This window comes from Mustela nivalis (assembly GCF_964662115.1).
Source record: "Mustela nivalis genome assembly, chromosome: 15".
Taxonomy (NCBI): Eukaryota; Metazoa; Chordata; class Mammalia; order Carnivora; family Mustelidae; genus Mustela; species Mustela nivalis.
The window spans coordinates 71,844,332-71,872,167 of NC_139034.1; the positions used below are offsets into that span (position 1 = coordinate 71,844,332).

The 27,836-nt window shown below is 35.4% G+C and overlaps 1 protein-coding gene across 5 annotated transcripts in view; it reads left to right on the forward strand.

Annotated features, from left to right (window-relative positions):
• The window catches only part of GPC5 (glypican 5), a 1,409,494-nt gene that overhangs the window by 704,546 nt on the left and 677,112 nt on the right, over positions 1–27,836 (forward strand). The window contains exon 8 of one of the 5 annotated variants that reach the window (XM_082700895.1): positions 12,483–12,595. The exons of the other annotated variants lie outside the window; for them this stretch is intronic. Within the exon in view, the coding sequence (XP_082557021.1) occupies positions 12,483–12,571 (89 nt within the window). The 3' untranslated portion in view covers positions 12,572–12,595. Of the gene's footprint in view, positions 1–12,482; positions 12,596–27,836 lie in introns of those variants that run through there. 5 annotated transcript variants of the gene reach the window in all.

Below are 27,836 nucleotides of genomic sequence, written 5' to 3' on the forward strand. Positions count from 1 at the left end.
CATGGCCCATACATACAATGGAATATTACTCAGCCATCAGAAAGAATGAATACCTAACTTTCTCATCAACATGGATGAGATGGGACTGGAGGAGATTATACTGAATGAAATAAGTCAAACAGAGAATTATCATATGGTTTCACTTATTTGTGGAACATAAGGAATAGCATGGAGGACATTAAGAGAAGGAAGGGAAAAATGAAGGTAGGGAAATCGGAGAAGGAAACGAACCATGAAAGACTGTGGGCTCCAGTAAACAAGACAAGAATCTTAAAGACACAGGTGATAATAGGAAAAACAAAAACAAAAACAAAAACAAAAACCCTCATACTCATTTGTTTTACTCTGCATTAGATGTATCACATTATCATAAAAATACTAAAACTGCCCCTACTAATTATGATTACTAAACTGAGTTATAATTTTGCCCATTTTACTCATATTCTAATCCCATTTTATGATTATTATATATATAATATATATATTATATATAATATATATATGAAATATATATATATTTCAAACAACCCAATGCAGAGGTATATAGATTGTTATATTGGTATATACATTGTTATATAGATTGTATATAGAGGTATATAGATTGTTATATTGGTATATAGATTGTTATATAGATTGTATATAGAGGTATATAGATTATTCCTTAGCAAGAATATAAAATAGATAAATAGATTAGATAGAGCGATGGATAGATAGACAGAGATATCATTAGGTCACCTACTATATCTGCACACTTAATTTATTCTTCCAGTAATTACATTTGTAATGCTCATTACGAGTTCTTCTGTCAAAGTCTCTCTAATACATTTCTTAAGCAGGACTTCTAAAGACTATTTCACAAATTCTTACTTGGTGATAAGAGTTTCTGACCCTTTTACATGAAAGTCAATTTTTCTAGCTAGAACAATGTTGGATTACATTTTCTTTCCTTGCGTTTCTTCAATATGCACTGATTGCTGTTCTGAAAAAAAAGCATTGCTGGCAAATATCTTGACAATCTAATTTTCTACCCTTGATAAACCACATATTATATTTTTACCCTCTCAGTGTCCAATGCCTTGTTTTCATTAAGGCACAGTAATTTTGCTAGAATATAGCTTTGTGTTGGTAGTTCTGAGTTGACATTCTCGGTGACATAACATATCTTTTAAATAAGTAATATCAAATATTTGAGCAGATAATTTTAAGTTATAGTTTTAAGTAATTGTTCTGTTCCATTGTTCTGATTTTCTTTTCTTTAAGAAGACCTATTAGACTTTCGTTGAATTGTATTTGCTTATCAGTAGGTTCATTCTTCAATACTTTTGGTCTGTTTTTAAAAGTATCTTTCATTTTAAATATCTGCCTTTTTCACTTCTATTTCCATTAAGGTATTACTAGTGGTGTTCTTCGCTCTTACATTCCTAGATTCTATTTTAAATGATATTTTTCTTTCTTTTTTTCAAAATCTCTAACCTCATTTCTGAATTTATGTTTTTTTTTTGTTTTTTTTTTTAAGATTTATTTGACAGAGAGAGATCACAAGTAGGCAGAGAAGCAGGCAGGGGAAGGAGAGGAAGGGAAGCAGGCTCCCCGCTGAGCAGAGAGCCCGATGCGGGGCTCGATCCCAGGACCCTGGGATCATGACCTGAGCCAAAGACAGAGACTTAACCCAATGAGCCACCCAGGTGCCCCCTGGTTTATGTTCTTATTTGGTGTTTTATATTCTTTCCTTAATGTCTTTTAGCTTGTTTTGAAAATGATGTGTTAAATTTTTGGTCTGATTTCTGAGCATGTCCTTCTGGTGTGCTTTCACTGTAGAGATAATAGCAGAATACTATTTTTGTTATAATAACTCTATAGGATTTGACCTTAATCCTTTTCTGATGCTTATCTTTATAGGAATTTAAATTTTCTAAATTTTTTAAAGGAGGCATGTTTCAGGTAGATTTACTAAATTAACCGAGTTCCCAATCCTATTGTTTTCACGCAGTGTTAAAAAAAATATGGTGACTTCTTTTCTGGGAAACTCTGGCTCTGTCCCTTCCCCTACATATACTCATATCCTCTCTGTCCTAACTCTTTATTGATCTTGTCTCAGTAATTCCTGATTCCACTTCCAGCAGTTTCTCTTCTTTGTGGACCCCCAAATAGTAGGAAAGAGTTGCCAGATGATATTGGAGTCAGAGCCTCCAGCTCGGCAGCCTTATATTCTCTTTCACTATTAGAGTGGGGAAACCGGCTCCCAATTCTCTGCTGTCTTTCAAACTGATTCCCAGTGCATAACAGTTGGCTATTTTGCATTCTTTTGTTTTCTGGTCTGTAACATGTTGTGTTGCTTCCCACTGCTTTCTTCTGCAGACATGCTGACAGCAATAGGTTTCGTGACTATTGCTAGTATATCCTCATGCATTTGCACGTTGAACTTCATGAGGGTAATTTCATGAGTTGGGTTGTCAAATAGTGTATGATTTTGACTTTGCTCTCTAATTGTTTTGTGTGGATCTAGGAGTTTCCAAAGACAATGCTGCAGCAGTGCTGCAAAGGTATCTTCCCTGAATCTCCCAGATCATTTCGAGTTTTAAAGGAAGTGGTAATGATCTCGTTTATCTTCAGTTGTGGACCTTGACATAATACATGCGTGTGCATACAGACATACATAGGTTTTTCACGTATGTGAAAAACAACTGCATTTTTCAAATTTATGTGTCACCAGTAGTCTATTTATAATAGCAATTTTTTTTTTTAAATAAATGCTCTAAGAAAAAAAGAGGTTGGAGATTTTGAGTCAGGAGGAAGCCTGTTCAGTTTACCTAAGCTGAGGGGATCTTTCTTGGCTGTGTCTATGTGCATTTTACTGATTGCTGAAGTGGAACATCACTTTTATTATTATTATTATTATTATTGGTTATTGCTTTTTTGCAAATTGCCTCTCTTCCTTTTTCTATTTTATTACTAGGTCAATTTGAGGTATCTCATGATTTACCTAATATTTTACCAGTATGAGTCATAAGAAATTGCCTTGCTCTTTCTAGTGTGTATGATTTTAAAATATATGTATATTACCTTTATACACTTAAGGTGCTCAAAGTCTAGAAGGGAGACAGATATGTAAAGAAATAAGCTGAATTGTAAAAATATAAGAAAAAATGGAAAAATATCAGACAAAGAGGGCATGTAATAGAGAGAAAAATAAATTTCACATTTATTGATTTAGCCAGGAATAACATCCTAAAAGTTACATCTGTCCTGATGTCCATTGAGGATCAAAATGGTCAGAGGGGATGAAATTCATTCCAGACAGAGCGTTTACAAAAGCACAAATGTGTCAGATATCAGAATGTGTTCATGATGTGCTTGATCTTCCTGAAAGACTGTTTTTGAGGAAGGATAAGAAGATAAGAGGCTAGCAAAATAATCAGCAGTCTCTATAATGTAGGACAATATAAAATGCCTTCTTTTTTTTTTCGTTTTTATTTCTCTAAGAAATAATGATTTTACTCAACCGCAAAGAATTGCAAGGGAAAATCCATATATTGAAGGCCCAGTGTCCAAACAATGTCATAAATTCCAGTGATATTCATGCAACAGTTAGACCTAGATTGCGCAGTCAGTGAGCCCCAAACTAAACATGTCAAATTTTCACCCAAATCTGTGTTTTAATCTTCCACATTTGGTGGACACACTACCACTTATATCCTATCAAGTCCGAGATGCAGGAGTTGGCCAAGATTCCTCTGCTTCCTTCACGCCCCACAGTTAGAAAGTCCCGTTGTCTTTACCTGCTCAATTTCTCTTAAATATAGTCTTTTTCCTAATCCTATTGCTACTTTCTTAACTTAGGTCCTTCCCATCTCTTGCCTGAACTGTTTTTATAATGCATAATGGTCTCTTTGCTTCTATTTTTCCCATGTCTGCCCTGCTGTTAAAGTAATATTTTTAAACTGACAGTCTGGTGCTTTGCTGAGATACAGTACCCCAAGCCACCATGAAGTCATATTAGGCAGAGAATTGGTCTTCTAAGAAGAAGAAGCTTTTTCAGTATTGGAAGCTTATGAACAAACAATAGCTTTTAATTATTTGTCGTTTCAGACAGCCAATTTCATTTTTTCTTAGGATACCCTGTCCCTGTTGCTTTCCACCAGATTAAACACTTTTATTGTCTCCCATTTCCCAGTGAAATGAGTGGTGGTGCACAATTGTTCTGTCTTTCCTAAGACCCAGACTTCACAAATATAAAAAGACTGTTTTGGCTATTGTGCTGGTCTTTTACCTGTTGTATCTCTGCTCCAGACCACCCTTCTAAAAATTGTTCTGTGATTATGCCAACTACATTTTCTAAACTCTCAACTAAATTCCCAAGTTACATGAGGTCTATAAATTATGTTTCCCAAATTATCTTGCCAGCCAGTGTCCTGTTACTTTTCTGCCAATGGGAGATACTAAAAGGGGCTCTTAAGAAGGGGGAAGAAAACTTCCTTGCTATTTCCAGTTCTTGTCAGCATTTAGTCCACACGAGAGTGTCATTCCCAGGCCTCCAAACACTTTTAGCACTTATGGAGGCAGCTGTGTTTTAGCCTTTGAAGCTACCTGTGCCAGCCGCCTTTGCTGCTACTGAGAATCTGATTCCAGCATTGTGGTGCCCCAGTAGAGGTTTGAATGTGATTCAGGAAGCGTTAGACTTCCCTTGTCCATCCTGAGAAGTAAACTTGTCTTTCAAGTATCTCAATTCTGGATATCCTATCTCTTTCTTTCCTTCAACCCTACGAGTGAGAGCTACTCTTTATAATTACTAATATCTATGGTCTTCAACATCTTGCTTTGTTCTACTAATCTTTAAATATCTATACTTCAATTTCTTGTGTTGTATTAACTCTAAAATAGCTAGAATAATCCCTGGGGTTTTTTTTTTGTTTGTTTGTTTGTTTTTTTGGACTGGACCATGTCTGATACAGCTGGTATTAATTGTATAGAGTTAGAATCAGGATAATAGAATTATTATCTGAGAACCAGTTAGACTTCCCTGTTGTGTTCAAGGGGATAAGACCATCACTGTGTACTGTGCCGGCTAACACCTGTTTTACATTTCCTCTCAAGTCCCAGAGGAAAACAATCATGTAGAAAATGGGAAGAAATAATCCGTTCATGCTTGGACATGTTGAAAAGAGAATAAGAGGAAGTAGATGTCTTCTGGGTGAGAAAACCCTGGGGGAAATCAGCCCTGGAATCATGAGCCTTTGTTTAAATGTGGCGTTGTGCTTGATCAGCCTGAGTTGATTTGAAACTCTAAGCGCTGGTGAAACGACCTTGTAAAACTGTCTCTGAGGACGACTTCTGGGACTATTGGGTTTGGGTCTTCCATTGGAGCCAACTGTATAGGGCTTGGAAAATTGAGGCGGGGCAATTAAGATATACATGCATAAACATTAGCGAATGGGACTGACAATTCCAAGGTACCAAATGTTGGTTCTTAAAAACAAATTCCAATTCTCTTTCTTTTACTATTATTAATTTCAGGTCTTCCTAGATTTGGAGTATTTGAATTAACTCTCTAAGATACAGTCAAGGACTTCTTCAACACCCTGGATATTTAGCAGATACATATTTCTTTTTAAAAATTTAATGATTTATTTTAGAGAAAGAACAAGTGGAGAGAGGAGCAGAGGTGGAGGGAATAAGCAGACATCATGCTGAGCACTGAGCCCCACGTGGCCAGACCCCCCCAACCCTGATATCATGACCTGAGCTGAAATGAGGCACAATCAACTGACTGAGCCACCCAGAATCCCTGTTGCACCAAAACTTTTATTAGCTCCTATGCCCCCTCCCCAAGAATATAGTTTTGTATATGAGTCACATTAACTCTAATAGGTTGTAAGATCTTGAGGGCAAAGCAGGCAAAACTTATAAAAAGGTGTTTTTTATAGGTATCTTTCCATATATCACAGCACTATCTTTGATCATGGAGTATACAATTTCTATCAGAATTATCCCCATGCTGGTTTAAAATGCAGACTGTAGAATTCTACCTCAAAATATTGAATCAGCAGTTCCATGGGTAAAGCCCGAAATTTATATTTAGCAGGCATAATAAATAATAATTATTCCCAATAAAGCTTGAGAACAACTGCCTCACAGTCCTTACAACAATGCCTCCAAACATGCGACATTTAATGAATGTGTTCTGAATTGCATGAATGGATATGAGTATAATCTAGGTGTCTATGAGACACATCTTAATTAACATTAAAACCCAGGTTTTTTTTAATGAATTGAAAATATTGACATTAATTTTAGTCAAGAATATTAACTGGATACCAAAACGAATATAAATATGTTCACACTCAAAGGATCATAGCTGTTAAATATAGAATACATTTGGTAAGCATGGTTTTCTTTGATCAGTATCAGTATTTGTGAATTATATGAATAACTTTCTTCACACAGTAGAGACCTGACTGAGGAGTTTTTGCATTAGTTTAGTGTGGTATTTTGAGGGAAAATTAATAAGTCAAATGTAATTATTTGAGTGCTAATTGTTGAATTAGAGTGTAAAACACCGAACTTAAGAGTGTAATTTTCTAGATTAATGTGTAATGTCTCAATTTTGGAAGAAATGCATTAATACAGTATTGCTTGGGGTATTTTTTTTTTTTGGTTTATTACGGTCAGCTTCCTCTAATTTCCTTATAATGCTAATATCTTACGCTAATTTTTAAACATATAAATAGTAAATGTTTATTTATTAAGTAATATTTATTTTTATTTATTAAGTAATAAATATATAATTATTTCTAGTTCTTGATATAATTTTGCAAAATAATATAGATTTTGTATCATAACATTTCTCAGAGAAATTATTGCTAGTTTTCCCTTTATGATGAAACTACATTTGATGGAATCTTGTTTTTTTTCCTGAAATCTAAATTACATGATGGAACTCATAGTGGAATAACATGACACTAATTTAATTCAAATTTTGAACTCCAAATTAAATTTGTATCACTAATTGTTTCTTCTTTATACTCCCAACCCATAAAACCAAATGTTAACCCCTTAGCTCTCAATCCGTCTGTCCACTCACTTATTCATTCAACGAATACTTACTTGGGACTTATTCTGTGCTAGTCACTATGCAAATTTCTGCCCCTGGAGAATACAGATGAGTAATCATGAAATTACTTGCAGTATGAAGAATTTTATTTGTGGTAAAACAGATCTTACAAGAGCATAAAGAAAAAAAATGTCTTTCGCCATCTTAGGGATTACTGAAAGTTTTCTCAAAGGAATTGGAATATAATCTAATGTTGAAGAAACAGTTATTAATAGGGTTATAAATAGCCAGGAGAATAATTACTACAGGATGAGGAAGCAGGAGCCGAAATGTGATAAGCTGAGCTTTGTTAGAAAACTGCGTGGAGTCCCAGAATGCTGCAATGTACAATGTAGCCTGGGGATTGGCATAAACTAACTCATGAATCACTTACCCATAATATGCTATGCCAAAAATCAGTTCATTGATCAGTTTGCACTCTAGCAAGAGCTCTGTAATTACAGTGTTAAAAATGTATCTGGAGAGAGATGTTAATGCAGTAGAGGCATGATATGTTGATGACATAAATGAAAGTCAAATTTTTTTTTTCTTGTGATGATTTCTCCACTGCTTCAGGTGAACTTGGTCACTACTTTATCTGCTAATTTAAAGCTTCATATGTATTTATATTGTTACATTGGTTTACTCTTTTATGTTTTATTTCTTCTTAGACCAAAAGTTTCTAAAAATGGTACCCATGTCCATCTTTATATCCTTGGAATTTCATATAGTGCATGAGTAAAGATGTTCAGAAAATCTTTGTAGAGTTAATGTAGGAGTATGTGAGTATGAAAAGTATTTTGAAGTCATCATGGGGAGTATAGTCATATAGAGCCATACAAGAATAAAACGGGAGGAGAAATAACAAGAGTTATGGAAAGAAATGGGAAAGCTACATTGTAGGTGATCAAAATTCACTGAGTTTTCCTACTGAATATTTTTCCTATTTCATTTCCTCAAGATGGAGATCATCCAGGGTACTATCCTACACTTTGTAGGGGTTATTATATTTCAGGAGCTGTCAGTGTCTTTGAAGATGACTTGTCACTGCACAATGTTCCTAAATGTAAGCTCCACAAAACATGCTCAAAGATCAGTGAACAATGGCAAGGACAGTAAGAAGAGTAAAAATGTTCTGTTTCAAAGGTGAAGTTTACTTACAAATAAATGTATTCTTACTATATGGTAGTATAGTTACTCAAAAGAATTGAAGATCTGCAGTCACACAAAAACCTGTAATTGTATGTTCTTAAAAGCTTTATTAATAACAGCCAAAACTGGGAAGCAGCCAAGATATCCTTCAGCAGGCCAATGCATAAACTGTGGTTCATCTGGGAAATGGAATATTATTCAATGCTAAAAAGAAAAGAGCTATTAAGCAGTGAAAAGACATGGAGACACATTATGTTCATATTACTGAGTGAAAGAAGCTAATCTGAAAAGGCTGCGTACTCCATGACTCCAACTATGTGGGATGTACAATAAGCAAAATTATAGAGACAGTAGAAAGGTCAGGGTTTAGGCAGAGGGAGGGAAAATCTGATGGGGCACAGAGGGGTTTTAGAGCAGTGAAAATACTGTGCATGATACCAAAAGGATGGAAACGTGTCATTATACATTTGTCTCAACAACAGAATGTATAATACCAAGAGTGAACGCTGGTGGAAACTATGGATTTGGGGTGATAATACTGTGTCAGTCCATGTAGGTCCATCAGTCATCTCAAGTGTGCCCATCTTGTGGGGGATGTTCATAATGGGGGAGTTTGTGGGGGAGGGGCAGAGCTTGTGCACAATTCTTATATTTTCTGCCCAATATTGCTGTGGAAGTAAAACTGCTCAAAAGAATAACGTCTGGGGGTGACTGGGTGGCTCAGTGGGTTAAAGCCTCTGCCTTCAGCTCAGGTCATGATCTCAGGGTCCTGGGATCGAGCCCCACATCAGGCTCTCTGCTCAGTGGGGAGCCTGCTCCCCCCTCTCTTCTGCCTGCCTCTTTGCCTACTTGTGATCTTCGTCTGTTCAAATAAATAAATAAATAAAATCTTAAAAATTAAAAGGTCTGTTAGTTATAAAAAGGTCACCTTTGTTGTTTACAAAATGCAAATATAAAATATGAAAATGGATATTTTAGAATTTCAATAGTGACAATAATAATTCTTCATAGATAACTGACATCATAAAAACAATAGCTAATATTTATTTAGTGATACTCAATGAAAGAGCCTAGCTCTATTCTGGGTATTTTCTATGTATTAACTTATTTAAATTTAAAACTCTTTATGTGATAGGTATTGTTTTTTTCCGGTTTGGCAGCAGTACTGGAGTTGTTTGGCCAGGGTCACAGTCGTTTCAGGTTAGCATGCAGCTAACATGCTGCTGCGGAGCCAAGGTCAGAGCCAGGCAACAGCACTTCAACAAGAATAACAGAACAGCCTCAGCATATTGTGCATGAGAAACTCCATGCCATCTTTTTAAATATTTTCAGAATCTTTTTGTTTATATGGGTGAAATTGAAAATCACCAAAAAGAAGAGAAGTATCTTTGGAAAGGACATTTCTAAATGTTGATCCAAATGCCTGAAGAAACAAATTAAGAACCAGTGTTCATTTATATGCTTCCTATACAGCAAGGATTTATTTTGTGGTACTTTTGAAAGGACCACAAATGCATGGGACTTTACAGTTAGTGACAGGCTTTATGGAGAAGGTACGCTGGACAATATAGGAACTAACATTAGTTTTAATTATGGTTCTTTCACTGATGTCCAGGGACCTTGAATCAATCTTGGATCTCATTTGCTTACCATATAAAAACAAAGGATTTGGACAAGATGTTCCCGAATTCCATATTATCTTTCAAATTCTATGTCTCAGAGAAGGGCATATTTTAAAATATTGGTCATTACTTAGAAATGTCTTAGGTATAATTGATTTTGTTGAAAGTCCTTCTTACTAGGATAAAACGCCCCAGATAAGGACCTTCAGAGAAGCTCTCATTGTCAAGCAGAGTTAGGTTTATTAATTTGTAGCTTCAGCTAGACAGTGCACCGAAAGGACTGCGAGACGGCTCAACAAAAGAGCATTGTGATGGACTATTTATAGCTTTGTGATGGTGATGGGCCATTTATAGCTTCACACAGGTTTTTCTGAGGAGGAACTTGAAAGAAGAGATCAGCCCTAGATTGGCTTTGGTCATGAGGGGAGGGCTCTTTAACATGGGGTATCACAGTTGTTTGGGGGCAGGAGGTGAGAGAAATCAAACTTGGGAAATCACTGGTTAAAAAAAAAAGCAAGACTCCCTTGTGTGATCTTGGCCATTTTCCATTAGAAACATTGTTTAAGTTCTGTTAGGACCATCACAGTCTACTCTTGACCCAAAATGGTGCAAATAAAACAAGGTAGCTGAGATACACATACACACAGGCCTGAATAATGACATTTCCTTCTATAGTGATTATCAGAATTCTTGATGGGAAAGTAATGTGTATACAGTTATTTTTTTTTCCCATAGTAAAATATACGGTTTGTGTTCTGTGAAAACATCTTATATCCAGGACCATACAGCATTGACTAATCTATTAAAGAGGTGAATTTAATTCAAGGTATACTACTGAGAAATAGTAATGATTCATTGTAACCCAGTAGATGCTAACAGGGGATATTCCGTGATCAGTATTACATTACTTAAATGTTCGTCATTGTCCTGGCATTGACATGGAGAGAGAGAAGTTTCTCTGGTAACACAATTTTCTATATGGTTGTTAACATTAAGGAGAAAAAGGACCCAAATTACAAATGATATAAAAATTCAAATACCATAGTGCTCTCAAATGCGATGAGTAAGAGCAATGCAAATGACTAAAAGCAAGAAATAGCCTTGAGAGAAAGAGATGGAGAAAGGGGAAGAGTAGTAACAATGTATGAAGATAGGTTATGCAAATAATATTTGCTGTTTTTCCTTTCCTTTGAATAAACTAAATGGGTTTAAGAGCAATAGGAATTAGGGCTAAGAACAGAGGAAAATAAATTTTGACTTTAAAAACTTTGACCTACGGAAATAGATTTGGAGGGCAGATGAAGCATTTCTTTCCTTGGGTTGAGTGGAGGACTAAACCAGACAGCTGTGTAACCTGTATTTGATAGACTCAGCCCTGCCTGTGGACACAAGGGCTTCCAGATCCCATGCCGCTGCCATCTGAATCATGTGGATTACCAGAGCCCCAAGCATTTTGGAAAAGGTCAACTGTTTTAAATTGACTTCTTAGCTCAATTTAATATTATTCATTTTAGTTCAACTTCAGCTTTTACTGTCAATTAGGATAACAGCCAACAGGAAAAAAAAAAAAAAAAAGAAAAAAGAAAAAAAGACACTTCCGGTCTCAAACAGGAAGGCTTGTACTTGAAAGTGGCACGTCATTAGGTAGATCCAAGAAAGAGGTCAAACCCGGGGTGATTCTCTAATCTCCCAATGTGTGATGAGGGCAAACAGTAGGGTAGTTGTCAGCTGGTTCTGGTGAAGTCTGATGGAATGGATTTGCGTTTGCAGGGTGGCTAGATTTTCTTCTCTCCAGGCATGGTCCTGAGAAGGAACTGCTATTTCCAACAAGGGAGACTGCATTTCTAGATGGGGACTTTCTCCTGGGTCAAGGGTGAGAAACAGTCAAGTTCCCTAGAAGAATTTCCAAATGACCTTCCCTCTTAGGTGTCTTCAGTATCTATTTTTAAAGAATCTATTTCACCTCAATAATGTTTAAATATCTTTGAAGTTCAAAAATTCACATTCTTCCATGATGCATTTCCTTTATATAGGAAATCTTTCATTTAGTTATAGACTTTTATGTCAAAAATAGTATTCGAAGAAATTACTAAAAGAGAGCAAAAAGGGAAATCATTAAGATCAAACACTGGTACTTTGAAGATGAAAAGTATACACCCTTAAATATAGAATAAACTTTGAATTTCTTACCCTTTATTCTGTATTAAGCTGAAGTTTTTGTCTGTATTTTTTTTTTTTTTTCTTGTGGGATGTCAAGAGACATATAGAATTCAGTCTGCCTTCTAAGGGTATTTTTGCCCAGAAAGTAGTTATATAGAAAACTTAGATCAAGTCATCTGGTGATAGTTACAAAGAAAAGGAGCAGATTCATTTCATAATTTGAAATAACATACTTGTCATTAGTGGAAAAATTAAAAGCTTCTTATTAAGAAGTACATTATATTTACTTACTTAGTTTAGGCTATGGACATATGGCAATCTGCTACCTGAGTGTTTATTTTTCAACATTTTTGTTGTTTACAAACACGATTGGAGGCATTTTTCCTTAATATAAGATAGTCCTTTTTAAATGTAAGTTTTAGTAATATGTTTCTCTGGCATTTATTCTTATGTCATAGTCAACATCATGAAATATTACAATGGAGATAACATCAAGAGAAATTTTTCAAATAAATCTTCCACCATAGGACTATTTCCAGGAAAATGATCGAGCGACTACTTATATTTAAAGGTATCTGTGAAAGTTCTTCTGTTTTGAATTTCTAATGCCGTACAAAAAATTCATGCATAAATGGTGGGGCTGAGTATTAATTTCAGGATGTTATCAAAGATTTGTATTCTGATGATGGTAATTACATTTCTTTTAAGACTTCCTATATCCACAAAACAAGATTTTTCTATTAATACAGAATATTTAACTACCAACTTTTCCATAAGTTTACATGTCAGTTTCTGTCAGAAGCAGTTGTTTTCCAAAACCAGAGTTAGCACTGTCTACTGGTGAATTGTATTGCTCTATTTTCCTTAGATGTCAGATAAGAGAAAATGGGATACACATGTAGCAGGAGAGACAACAGTGAAAACTTTCAAATTATAAAACTTAAGAAATATTCTTAAGTCATTTAACCTTAATTTAAAAAAAAAAAAAGATGTACTTATTTATTTATTTAAGAGACACAGTACATAAGCACTCTGTGCCCACCTCTGGAGGGGCAGAGGGAGAGGGAGAAGGAGAGAAGCAGCCTCCCTGCTGAACATGAAGCCCAAGACAGGACTCCATCTCAGGACCCTGAGATCACTAGAGCAGAAATCAAGAGTTGGATGCTTAAGCAACTAAGCCACCCAGGCACCCCTCACCTCATCTTAATTTTGGAGCCTTATAATAATACGGCAAATTGCTTTTATGATCGCTTCCCAAGTCAGTTGCCCCTCACGCAGTAAGTATATAGAAGCTACTGCACACATGTCATTCTTCTCAAATCTTTTACCATGATGCTAATTCTTTATTATCCCATCAGATGGGAACTTCCTCAGATTTGTTCCACAAAATATTTTTACCTGACTCCATTCCTACTCTTTCTCTTCCTCTTTCCCTTTTGCTAGACAATAGATGTGCCCTATCTCCAGGCTAGGACCCCTTCCGTGTAGTGTATTCTCCCTCCAGCTGCTTCTCAGAGACCTTGCTTTATAGATCTCTCTATCTTCATTCAAGCTTCATTCAAACTTCCCTTCTGATAGGTCCCACCTTTAAAAAAAAAGTTGGTGGTTTTCAAGCTTCTTCTATTAAAAAATGGTAAATGCTTTTCTTACATACATATATATCTATAGATAGATAGACATATGTACCCACATTCACCTTCCTAAACCCATAATCCCCTCAACTGCCCTTTATAGCTCTCTTCCTATCACCCCCCAGACTTCTTGAAATAGTGGTCTATATTCAGAGATTACTGTTCCTAAACAGTTTACCTCTCAATCTAAAGAGGTAAATCTACTAAAGTCACGATCCTCTGATAGTCTCTGCTCAATTTTGTTTAATTTGTCCACTTCGAATGGTCAAGGTCAGTCTTCTCTTTTTTGCATTATGTTTTCCTTTGGCCATTTACTTCAGTTACTGTTTGGGGTTCCTATTAGATCTTCTAACTTTTTCACTTTGTGTTTTTCCTGAGTGATATCATCCTCTTTGATGGGTGGGTAATTGACACCTATACATTTCCAACCCTACGAGTTCTTCTGAAATTCAAACATAGATAATTCACCACATCCGTCACTGAGCTTTTTCTGTATGACTTCCACCTTGAAACCGCCCTCTATCTTAATGGCTATTACCATCATTAACTCAGTTTTACAAGGGAGTTGTCTTGAGCCTCCAGTTTTGGGTTTCTTGTCCCATCTACTCCCAAAGCTTCCCATCACTGTAGAACCAATTAATAAGATTCAAAATGTCAGTTCACTTATTTGTACCTGTAATAGATAATAAAATCTGTGTATTTCTAGTTAATATGTAGTATTGCCAGCTCTTAGATACATGGCAATTTTAAAAATATTCCTCAGTGAATGGAAGAACAGATAGATGGGGAGATGCATGGATGGAAGGAAGGAAGAAAGGAGCTTGTGTGTAAATTTGGAAGAACTGAATTTCCAATTTAAAATAGTGGGATCCAGTCAAGTTGTACCATCATACTAATGTACGTGGAGAAAATGACCCTAAAGGAGAATATGAAAATCACAGCCATATAGGAATCATTAGGGTATGAGTTCTGAAATGAAGAACTTACATAGGTTTGTAAAACCAAAGGATGGTTCACAGGATTGAAAATAGCAAACAAAACATAACCTTTGAATTGACTCTTAGCTGAAACTTTAAATTCAGTTTTGGGAGATCTGAGAAGTAGAATCAATTTTGACTAGGGGGGAAAAATAATATGGTAAAAAATAAGGGAGGATGTCTCTTCGTAGATGTGAAATTTTTCATACACTTTATAGTCATAATAAATTTTATGTCTCCCTTGTTCGTCTAATGCTTCTTTCATTTAACTGACATGTCACCTTGAAAATATTTTCTGAAAAGGAGGAGACTTTTATAAAAAGATGGCTCTTTTCATTACTTAAAAGGGATATTATCCTGTATGTTGTTTAAAAAGGTTTGCTCCATGCTATTTTAGTTCCATTGAAACCTAAAATGTGCAGCATGATATCTGAAACTAATTTTTCCACTTTCAAGAGTGTAATGCTGTTATTAAATAACACCAAAGCAATTAACATCCATTTTCGCCCTTTTATCTCTATACCTTATAAAAAATGAAACAAAACCAAATAAACTATAGTTCTAGGGTTTTCTTTTTTTGAGTAGGGGAATTTAAGCAATTATTTACATTTAACTGTATGTATTCATGAATATGGAAACACATTAGTGGTTGAAACAGCATTACTTTGGTTCTATTTATGTGTAATCTGTTTCACCAGCAGGGCTTATTTGGGTTAAGATTAATTCTTGGTTATTGACAGAACCGGTATGTAAAGCTGATCCAAAAGGAAAATCCTCTGTCTGAATGCTGCAATCTGTGAACTGAATGGGAGCTCCGTTAAACCCCTCCTTAATTCTAGAATTAGTAAATATTTTCAAAACAGGATAATTCATGTTAGAAATATAGTTCTTCCTCTCTCACCAGGGTTGTTATTATACTTGTTTTGTTGGCTACTTTTTTTTTTAAGGTTTTATTTATTTATTTGACAGAGAGAGATCATAAGTAGGCAGAGAGACAGGCAGGAGTGGGGGCAGGGGAAGCAGGCTCCCTGCAGAGCAGAAAGCCCGATGAGGGGCTCGATCCCAGGACTCTGGGATCATGACCTGAGCTGAAGGCAGAAGCTTTAACCCACTGAGCCACCCAGGTGCCCCAGCTACTTTTGTTTTTCTTAGATCCATCGACTGCGGGCCTTTGTAGGAAGTGAAGCCCTTCCTACAGGCGCAGAAGCTCCAGTTTCCACATTGTTTTGACCCCTCCCATCCTTTCCAGGCTGTGCTGCCATGTTGCTTTTGTTCACATGTAATGTGCCAGGAGAGCACTGGGAAGTGCTGGTTAATGTCCAAACAAATCCTTTCCATAAGCTCTTCCTCTTACGAAATACGCTCCCACGCTGATCTCTAACAGAATTGTACTGAAGTGTTTCAGGCATCTGTTTAAGGAAGTCTTCCTTGTTGCCTACAAGTCATTTCTTCCACTAAAATGCAAGGAGCAAACAGTCCTGTCTTGTGTGCCTCTCCTCACACTCTATATTACATCATAATTAGTTGTACAAATAATCTTTACTAAGATCCCTAATGAATCAATAATCACTTTTATTTTTGAATCAATCAGTATTTGGAGAATGGAGAACACAGTATCTTTGGGTACTCTCATACTTGCTGATACTGTTAAGAAAGTAATATATATTGGGGCACCTGGGTGGCTCAGTGGGTTAAGCCTCTGCCTTCATCTCAGGTCATGATCTCAGGGTCCTGGGATCAAGCCCCGCATCGGGTTCTCTGCTCAGCTGGAAGCCTGCTTCCCCCTCCCTCTGCCTGCCTCTCTGCTACTTGTGATCTCTCTCTCTCTCTGTGTCAAATAAAGAAATAAAATCTTAAAAAAAAAAAAAAGAAAGAAATATATATTTATGTGTATTTGTACAAAATAGGAACTATAGGGGGCATCTGGGTGTCTCAGTCAGTTAGGCAGCCAGCTGATTTTGACTTAGTTTGTGATCTAGGGGTCCTGGGATCAAGCTCCACATTGGGCTCCAAGCTAGGTGGGAAGTCTGCTTCAGGATTCTCTCTCTTTCTGTCCCTCTCCCCTCAAATAAATAAATAAATAAATCTTTAAAAAAATAAAATCTGAAATATAAAAGCAAGATTTAAATAACTCATCTATTACTTAATTCATACATTTCCCCATTCATGCATTTTTTAATTTAACAATTATTAATGACTTGATTGATCACTATGCTTGGTGTCAAGAATAAAAAACAGCATACTTAAAAAAAAAAAAGCTTCTATTCCTCAAAGAGCTTAAATGGCTAGGTAAAAACAAAACAATAAATAGCAATGCCGTAGAATGAGAAATACTATAGCTGACTTAAGCACAGCGTATGATAGAAATAGATGCCGAGTAACTTTAAAAAATGTCTCCCTCTGGGGCGCCTGGGTGGCTCCGTGGGTTAAAGCCTCTGCCTTCGGCTCAGGTCACGATCCCAGGGTCCTGGGATCGAGCCCCGCATGGGCCTCTCTGCTCTGTGGGGAGCCTGCTAGCTCCTCTCTCTCTCTCTGCCTGCCTCTCTGCCTACTTGTGATCTCTGTCTGTAAAATAAATAAATAAAATCTTTAAAAAAAAAAAAAGGTCTCCCTCTGAGTTTTTTTTTTTTTTTAATTGAAGTGTTCTGGAAGCATAGACCATTTTATTTTATTATATGTTGTAATATTAATAAAACATGTATTTCCCTTTGTTTCTACATTTAATAGCTGCCCTATATGTCTATGTCTATATCCATCAATTTATCTGTCTTCTGTATCTGTACCATGTCCTGCTAACAGAAGGCTTGACACATAAAAGAAAATAAATGTTTCCTCCTTTTCTGATTCTAGATAGTTTTGAAGTTTAGGAATGGTTCTAAAAACTTGAGGAATGTTTGCATAAGAGGATAGGACAGAATTATGGTGCTTATTACATGCTGTAGTTCTGGTATCTGAGAGCACCCTCTTAGAAACCTTCTCTGAACTCTTGGCAAAGAGGCCACTAGATGGGGCTTGTGTGCTTAGTACTTTGGCAAAATATACTTCTAGGTTTTTTTGTTTTTTTTTGTTTTGTTTTGTTTTTAATTCAGAGACACTCTTTAACCTATTCTTTATTAACTGTAACCCTGTAAAGAATTCTTTTTATAAATCTTTTTATATTAGCAAGCATGCAACATAACTATGCACTTGCAAACATGTAATATTCCTCAAAGCAAAGCAAACAAGTCTCTGCAGCCAGGCACGTTGATCTGTTTAGAGGCTCCTTAAACCTCTTATCTCTGTAGCTTCCATCTAACAGTTCCTCTCAAAACTGTGTCTCTTCATGTTGTAGAATCTCTGATATTATACCTTGGAAGCACGAGTTCCTACTTTTTCTGGCCAGACACTGGCTTTACCATTATTTACAGAGTTTACTCCTTATCTATCGCTAAGGTTAGTTTCCAGAAAGACAGTGGTTCTCAGAATTCAGCATGTGCCAGCATCCCCTGGAGGTCTTGTTACAATTCAGATTGCTGGGCTACACTCCCAGAATTTCTGAATCAGTAAGTCTGGGGTAGGAACAATGAGTCTGTGTTTTCAGTCAGTGCCCAGATACGCTAATGCTGTTGTTCTGGGGAGCACACTAAGAAACTCCATTTCCCCGCAGACACTCTCTATGGGTAAAGTATACAACGTTCATGATCTGGCCGTCCTATTCCAAGACAGCTTCGTGTCACCCTGCAGTATTTATCCCTGTGTAACATTCATCTCTCCAGACACTGAGATGTAGATAAAGGTGAGAAATACAGAGTGTTCTTTTCATTGTATCAATGCTCTAACCTCCAGGCAGCCAATTCCCTACCTTAAGTAAGACTCAACTTCATCACCAACCGAGGATATACTCCTCTATGGCTCTTGGCAGCCAATAACTAATTCTCTCTCTCTCTCTCTCTCTCTCTCTCTCTCTTTTTTTTACTGAAAAGTTTTACCTAAGACACTTGGGCTGGGGATTCTGATTTTCCCTTGGCTCACTGAATTTTGGATTTCTGAGTCTTCCCTTTGCATTTTTCTCTGTCTTAACTCCCCCTCCCCAGGGTCCCCCATGCCAGCCCCCATCTTCCCAACCTCCCTCGCAAACGACCAGAGCCCCTCTCTCCACCGCCTCATCTCTGCCCCGAGTATACTGATCCCCCACATACTACCTACCAGGCAGGATTATATCTCCACCTTACATTCCCTGGAGACCTAGATAGACACTAGTTCTTTATGTCTTATATCTAGAAGCAGGTTGCTCAAATCTACACCCATTTATTCCTGATTATCCATCCCTTCATCAGTTACTCACTGCCTATGACTCCAGACTCTGCTTCATCCAGCCATTTTGGTACCGTGGTAAGCTAGTAAGGTGCAGCCTCCATCTTTTGAAACCTCCACCACTGTTTGAATTGCTCTGTCTTGGATTTTGAATACCTCATGTGACCAGCTTGCTTTCCGTCTCGGTTAATGCCTTGGCTTACAGACTCCTGGCTTTTCTCTGGCATCTCAAGCTTCTATCTTTACTTGTTTCTAGACTTTTAGGTCAGCATTGCCTCTGCCAACCCAAGTACCATCTTCTTCTTTTTTTTAAAAAACAGACTTTATTTTTTTAAAATATTTTATTTATTTATTTGACAGAGATCACAAGCAAGCAGAGAGGCAGGCAGAGAGGAAGGAAGCAGGGACCCTGCTGAACAGAGACCCCGAGATCATGACTTGAGCCAAAGGCAGAGGCTTAACCCCCTGAGCCACCCAGGCACTTCCCCACCTCCCACCCCCAACCCTGCAGTACCATCTTCTAACCAAATTGCGTCCTCCCTGCTGAGCTTTGGTGCTCATCATGATCATGCCTTAAAATACGAGGTTTGTATCTTCAGTGATATTTTAACATACCCCATGTCATTGGGTCTTATCATTTCAAATAAACCTTAACCTTATTGGAAAACCAAACTTCAAACACGTTATAGATCTTGTTTATATTCTTCTAATTTCATTAATTCCTTACATCTTAGCTTATTAACACTATTTCATTCTACCCTTTTTATATTGTCATCCTCTACAATCCCTCCCCTTGTGCTAATAACAGAATGAGCTGCTAGCATGTTCTGGTCTCTACTATCACATTTTATGGAAACTTACTCAAATTACCATTTATTTAGATCAGATATACACAGTCTTTGATCAAAGTGATCTCTTGCAGGGCAGAAGCTTCCACACTTGCCAGCAAAATCACTTTGACTTCACACTCTCTGTTTGCTATTTTCATGATCTCTGCATGGCAGCTCTGAACACAAGCCTGAACTCAGCCTCCTGGTTTATAATCTACTGCCTTGCAAATACTCATCATAACAACCAGATCCACAGCACCATTAGCTTCCATGAATTACAACAAACTTTTGCCTCAATACACCGTAATCCGCCCCCCTAATTTTTCTCTCAATATAAACATTATATTTACATAATAGTTAACATAATGAAGGACACGCTGTTATTCTACCTGCCAAAGCTATTTGCTCATGAGGGGGGAAGTGTTGGGAATGGCCCACAGAAGTTCAAACCATTGATGAACATTTTTTGAAGGCTTGGAGCTGAGAGGGTTAAGCTATTCCGGCACCTAGAATTTTTACCAAGATCATAACCTAATTATATCTGCAATCCAAGTGCAGCTAAATTTTTTTTTCAGTAGGAACGCTGCAAAGTGAAGCCTATCATGAGTACTAAGGGTAATAGAAACAATTGCTTCAGTGAGCCTAAAACTGTCGCAACAAGCCCGTCAGAACAGATGGCTGCGCATTTATTCCGGTCTAGGGACTCACATTGGCAGGAGTCAAACAAAAATCCTGAAAAGCATGTCAGCAGTTGTGGGGAGGGTTTTCTCTATTTAAAAAGTTGTTCATAACCTTCCATTGAGATTGCATATTGAACCGGAGGTGTTTGCCACTTTAATTTACCTATTAGTGGTTGAATTTGTGGCCTACAGTTTATTACATGTATTTGTGTATTTATTATATATAGAAATTGTGGACAAGTTCAGTACATTATATAATTATATATATTATATAATATATATTCTTTATATATACACACACACCACATAAACAGACACATACATAAATATATATAACATGTATATCCATGTATACTAGTAATATAATAGTTTGTGATATATACTATTGGTAATTTAAAGTGAATACATAGTAATCTGTTTTATATACATATATGTGCATTGTATATATGTCAAGTAGTCTTTGAAATGTGTTAATATTGCATATCAACAGTTACTAATTCCTGAACTAATATGAGCTAATTTATATTTTGGATCAACACAGCTACTAGAATAAGAATTTCAAGTTTTCTTTAAACTAATTTATTCTGTCTTAAAGAAAGTGTTCTACCACAGACTACTTGAACTTTACATTAAGCCCAAACGTATTCTAGTTAAATGCTTACGCTTGTTGGTTAACGTCTTTTTATCCTTACAGAGTGAGTCATTAATAGTTCCTCTAGAAGCAAAATAAGACAAATTTGACATTTTGGAGCCAAGGTTTCTAATGTACCTCTGGAGAAAAGAGAAGCATCTACGTATTTCCCATCATTTAAAAAAAATAATAAAAAAAGAAAAGAAAAGGAAAAAGGATAATACCTTGGTTTTCTAGAATACCGTACAACTGAAACTGTTTCCAAATGACTGGCTCATCTTCTCTCTTTTCCAAAGGACATAGCTAAATGCAGATGCCCGAAGAGAAGGGTTTTCTCATGATTTTGCCTTTTCAGAATGGTGTAAGCTTACCCATTGAATGTGTCATAATCTTGGGTCTGGAAGCTAATTTCTAGCCTGACTGAACCATCATGATCTGTCCTTCTACATTAGGAAAGCTCCTAAAAATATCTATTAATTCTCTTTTATTATAGTATATGCTCATAGTTTTTGTAGAATATTTATTACGAGCTAAAGAACAGATTTTTTTCCTACGATAATATAATGTTGACAAATCTCATATCGAAGAGAAAAACTATTCAGAGCCTAGAATTTTTTTTCTTCAGATTGATTATATGCTCTTAAAGATTTGACTCTGATGATTTATGTGATCATAGTACTTTTTATTCTGGCCTTTGGGAAGATTGAATTTTTATAGCAAATTAGTATGTGTATAGATTAAACAAATAAATGTTAAAATTTATTTAATGTTAAAACTTTAAAGGGAAAATGAAAAAGTATGCATGAATTGGCTTAACTTTACATGGGAAAAGATAATACAAGACTAAATTTAAACAAAATTCTACCCATATATTTTATGACAGCTTTTACTGTGGACAAACAAATGTTAAGTATAGCCTTAGATTTGAATCATAAGCCAGGTTTTTCCTGATTCTGTAGCCTTTCAGTTGAGGTCACCCGAACAGCTCTAACCAGGATGCCCAAATGTATACCCTGTCTTAGAGTTTTACTTTTCAGTGTCCAAGGCAGATCTTCATAATTAGCAGTTGGGTTTTCTCCATGTGGTGGCTGGGCACTCTGCTTATGCCTGAAAACAAGAGGTTTGGTTGAGAGAGCCCCCAGTAAACCTGATCTTTGCCACAAGGTTAAATCTCTTTTGAGTAATACTAACATCTAAATTGGCTGTTTTTTGGTCTCATCTTCAATTGTTAAGTCGTAGCACAGGAAATTATCTAACCTCTAAAATTATATTCTAAGACCTCGGAAAATAATAATTAGTAAAACTAAAGAAAAAACTAAAGCTAGTGCATCAATAATTTGAGTCTGATTTTCTCTTTGTGTATGTGTGAGTACTTATACAAACAAAGAGCAGAAGTAAATTCACTAAACATTACCACCAGTTATCTTTTAGGTATTATGATTACAAATGATTTCAATTTTCTTATCTCTACTTTCTAATTGTTCACAATGAACAGGTATTTCTTTTATAATGAGAAAAAAAGTATATGTAAAATACTATCTTCCTTCAGCTACTAAAACTATATATGAATTATTTTCTTAAACTCAAGACCTGAGTTTGCCACAGGATATAGCCTGGCTATGTGCTTTTACTCTGGGCTAATAGTTTTCAATAACTCATTAGCTTTTACAGTTTTCCTAAGTAAATCCTGATTAGAAGGAAAAAAATTAAATGTAGTTACCAGATATGACTGAGATGAACTTTAAAAAGAAAAAGTGCTAATAATAAGATCTACAGCCCATAATTTCTTGTTACTGGATTAAACTAAACTTAGACCAAGTACCACAGCTTTTAATTTATTCTTAGAAAGTACTTCGTGTTTGGGGAAAGTCTGGCTAATGAATGAATTCAATCAAGTAAACAATAAAGAAATACAATTTCCCTCTTGATGTGCTAGATAATTAATGTTTTTGAGTACATGGATCACTGCTATGTACTATGTTGAGTGCTACAAGATTTTTTTCTTTTGATAGTGCAGTTTTGCTGGAGTAATTTTTTTAAAGTATTAATGTGTAAAATGTATCTGTGTAGATTATGTAAGTGATGAGGAAATGTATATTATCAGGACTTTAAAGGTAGACTTTTTTTTTTTTTTTTTTTTTTAATGAAGCCCTAAGAATTACTTATCCTGGAAAATACAACAAATAAAGGACTTGGTAGAGGTAGGAGGTCAGATTCCCTGATTCATTCCAAAGCTTGATGCTTGAATATTTGTATCCCATTGTTTCTCCAAAATGTGGAATTGTGTTATGGGAGTATAGAGGAAGGCAAAATGGTGAAAGTGAACTTGAGCTGGGTCATACTGAGTCAAGGGATTAAATTAAAATAGAAAGTTATTATCCTACCTTAAGCATGATGTGCAGTGAGCTTGGATAGAATACTTGGAGGAATAGTGAGTATTTGGGGTAGATTTGTACTGAGAATCAAGGGGTAGAATTACAGTTATGAAGAGAAGTTTGTGCTTGTGAAGAATCAGTGTTGAGAACTGGGTTGAGGAATAGGCTTTTTTCTTAAAGATAGTAGATAATCACCTAACTTTTAGGCATTTCCCTGCAGAAAGGGTCAGGGGGTGAATAATCCAAAAGGATAGACACATTCAAAAATAATCATTTTGAAGTATGCTATATAATTAATTTGGAAAGAGGTTTACCTCTTTATGTATAACTTCCTTATATCTATATTGTAATGGTTTTATCCATTCTTTTGAGGGCAATGGAGAATGTAACTCATCGAGGAACATATGTCTTGCTCAGATGCAGCCAAATTGAAAAACTTACTGTCTTAGTCTAAAAATTAGGTCAGTGATTTTCAAAAGAATGTTCAAAATAGAGTCCATTGTTTTCAAACAATGTAAGAGTAACCCCATTTTTAAACTGATAAAGCAATGTGTTATTGATATAAAATGAATTACTAAATTCAAAATGTTAGTATTTACTTACAAAGTCATCTTATGAGCATAATGAATTGATTTAAGTGAACACAAAATTTAAGATTATATGTAATGCCAATGTTCTACTTAATGTATGTTTTTAATAAAATAGTCATAAAAATTTGAGGGGGTTCAAAGTATTAAGAAAATCGTGATTACCATGCATAATTGCAAATGGTAAACATTTTAACATTTACTTTTGTGTCCTCAGGGTACTCATCATTGAAGCAAAGAGGGCAGAAGAAAATATAATTTCAAGTTAAAGCATACATTCCTGGGAAAAGTAGTTAATGTGTTAATGTTTGTTTTATGTTAGATATAAGTATATTTTGCTTTTATTACAATTTTAATGTAGGTAAAATTGGTTTATTGGACAGAGCAGCATTGGCAGAGTGAAAGCAAACATCAACTTCGTTCTTACCACTTATTAAACTCACTTTGTGAATGTGTTTTTCACCATGACCTTTCTGGACACATTTAGAAAATAAGCAAGTAGTGTTTTATTTTGATGTTAAATTCTAGTCCAGCCTAATAATCCGTCACTCCTGGCCGGTTTGGTAATCAGAATTTTAACCCTCAACCCATGTAAGCTTCTCCCCCGCCCTACATGAACCTGACCCAGACTGGGAAGCCTGGGGTGGTGATAAGAGAGTGAAGTCAACTTCTCTTTTTGCTTAGTTCCATCCACCTTCTCTTCCACTCCCTTGCCACCCATTCTGGCTCTTTCCCAGACTTGGAGCAGAAAGTAGGTCAGTGGTTAGGTTATCAGCTGGGGACAGTGTCCTCTGGTACAACAGAATTCCTTTGCATAGAGACCTTTGCCCTCCCTGGAAATTCCCAGACATGCCCAAAAGGAGCTTTCCTTCTCCCTTGACGTAAGCAGGGCTTCCTTTCTGCAGACTACATATGGCTGTCTTGGCTTTTGTCTTGGCATATGACTGTCTTATCCTACTCTCTCCAAGTATAAGCAAGATCTCTTGCGTGGGATCCCTTTGTAGGAAGACTCAAAACCTCCTTTCTGTAGGGTCCGCATCTAATTTTGGAAAACACCTGTTTTTTTTCATCAGTGTTGGAAGGGCAGTCAGTTTCCATTCAGTCCATTTTACCTTCTCTAGGCAGACTGAAGAAGCTTCTATTTACTCTGACCCTCTGTTGTCTGCTATGGCACTCACTACACATCCTACTGAACACCTCAAGTGTAGCTATTCTAAAGGGAGAACATCTCCAGGTGTAAAATACACATCAGATTGTATCAATTTCCAATGGAAAAATACTGTAAAATACCACATTAATAATTATTACATGTTAAAATGGCAATGTTTTTATTATATTGGATAAATAAAAGCACATTTTAAAACATTTCACCTGTTTTTAATTTTTTTTTAAATTGACTACATTTGACTACAGAAAATTTTAAATTACATAATGGTTTGCATTATATTTCTATTGTACAGCCCTCTACAGTTTAGACTTCTCAGGAGTCAATAAAATACTTACTTCTAGGTTCCTCAAGCTCTGTCCTTTATAAACAGACCTGTTGCCATATGTTTGGCTTAACTCCTATTAGGTTGTTAAGAGCACACACATAGCAACACTCCCTAAAACTTTTTTCCTCTTAGCCTCTTTGATTTTGCTTGATGTGGACTCAGATTTATAGTCACTTATTACATCTTGCAGGAGGTTAAGCAATTCAAGGAAGAAAATGAGAGAATTTGACTTCACTGTTCTTGGCTCTAAGGCCTATACCAAAAACCCAACATAGGATCTACTTTTATAAGGGTAAATTGGTTTTTGGTTTTAAATAGTTTTAAATAAAATTGAGATCAAACAACCATAAGACCCCTTGAAGAACATAGGGAGACTGACTGTTCTCTGTTTGCAATTTGAAACCTAAAAACATTTGGGCCATTTTTCCTGGATTGGAGTTCTATCTAACCTCTCCTCTATGTTTCTGTAAAATTAGATGTATCTCTTTCTTTCTCTAGACATCATTTACTTCTTTATAAAATGAGAAGTTTATGTTTAGAATCTTCTTCTTTCTTTTATTTTTTAATGTTTAAAATTTAAGCTATGTAATATTTCAAACACACACAAAAAGCACAGAAAATAATTTAATACCCAGAACTGAGGTAAATAAAGGTTTTTTTTTTTCCTTTTCCTTCCAATGTTGCTTTCTTTCTTTCTGTCTTTCTAAGAAGTAAAATTGCCACATAGCAACTAAAGCTCTACTTCTTATCACTTGTGTCCTTAATTCTTATAGAAGTAGCCTCCAGGCTTGAGGGGCTGTACAAAAAACAAAAATATGAATAAACCATGACAAATATATGAACTTAATTTTGTTTCAACATTTACATATTGTTATCATTGTTTATATTTTTATAGCACTATTTTTTGTTTGTTATTGTTGTCAATATATATAGGATCATTTATTTCAGCTCCTCTGTAGTATTAAAGTGTTCAAATAAACCATTTTTTCCTTTTCCTTTCCTCCCATATTTTTCTTTTTATAAATAACTCATTGAGCTTCTTTGAACCCATTCCTTTTTGAAGGTACGTCATAGTAAATTTAAGGTAAATGACAGAAAGTATAATTCTCTTTACCACCTATTTCTTAATTACCCTCCAGAGTGTTTGTCCTGATTCATACTTCTACCAGGAAGAGGTCTTTGCATATCTTTGCCCTTATGTGATGTCATCATAATTAACTGTTGCCAAAATGGATTTAAATGGATTTAAGAAATCTCATTTTTATTTTAATTTGCATCTTTCAAAGAAATATTGAACTTGAGCATCTTCTCATTAGTTTATTCATGTCATCTGTCAGTTGTCTGTCTTTTTCATTTTTTCTATTAATTTTCATAACTCACTGTATATTATGGATACTATTTCTTTGCGACTTATATGGTATTTACTCCCCATCAGAGGCGTATCTCTTTATATTTTTTAGAGAAAAGTGTTTTTTTTTTAAGCAGAAATTTTTAGTGTGAGTTTAAATTTATTAATCATTTCTTCCATGGCATGTAATTAAAGTATACATATATATATATGTATATATATATATATATATATATATATATATATATACATGCATACATATATATACTTTAGAAATATTTCTTATTTTTGTGTCATAAAATGTTTTTCTATATTAGTTTTTTCCAAAAAATTGCTTCTCACAATCTTTCTACTAATCAGAATTAATGTATTTGGCTATTATTAGAGCTCCATTTTTTTTCTCCATATAGATATTTACAGTCTCAACACCCTTCATAAATTAATCTGTTATTCTCTTTCAGACTTACAGTGTTTCATTTGTTATGTATTAGTCACATATAAGTGAATGTTTCTCTTTAGTCTAATCATTTAACCTGTTCCAATCTCAGACCGATTCAATTATTATAGTGCTTTAAAAATTATATGTAATAGGGTTTATAGTCTATTCTTATTTTTTTAATATTGGAAATTTTGGATAGCATAAATGAATTTTAAGATTAAAATCTGTGAAAACACTCTCAGAAACATTATTTGTATTACAACAAATTTGTTGATTCATTGAGGAATGACACACTCCTTATAATATTCATTCAACAGAAGTATGATATATTTCCCCACTTAGGTCTAATTTTGTGCTTTTCAATGAAATTTATGATATTCTTTATAAATATCAAGGACATACTTTGCTATTTGTTTGTAAATCCCTTTTGATTTTGGTCACTATGATAAGTGTCATTTTTAAAAACTAACATGATACAGTCTGGTTAATTTCTTCATATTTATCACTCAGTTTACTAATTTGTTTTTT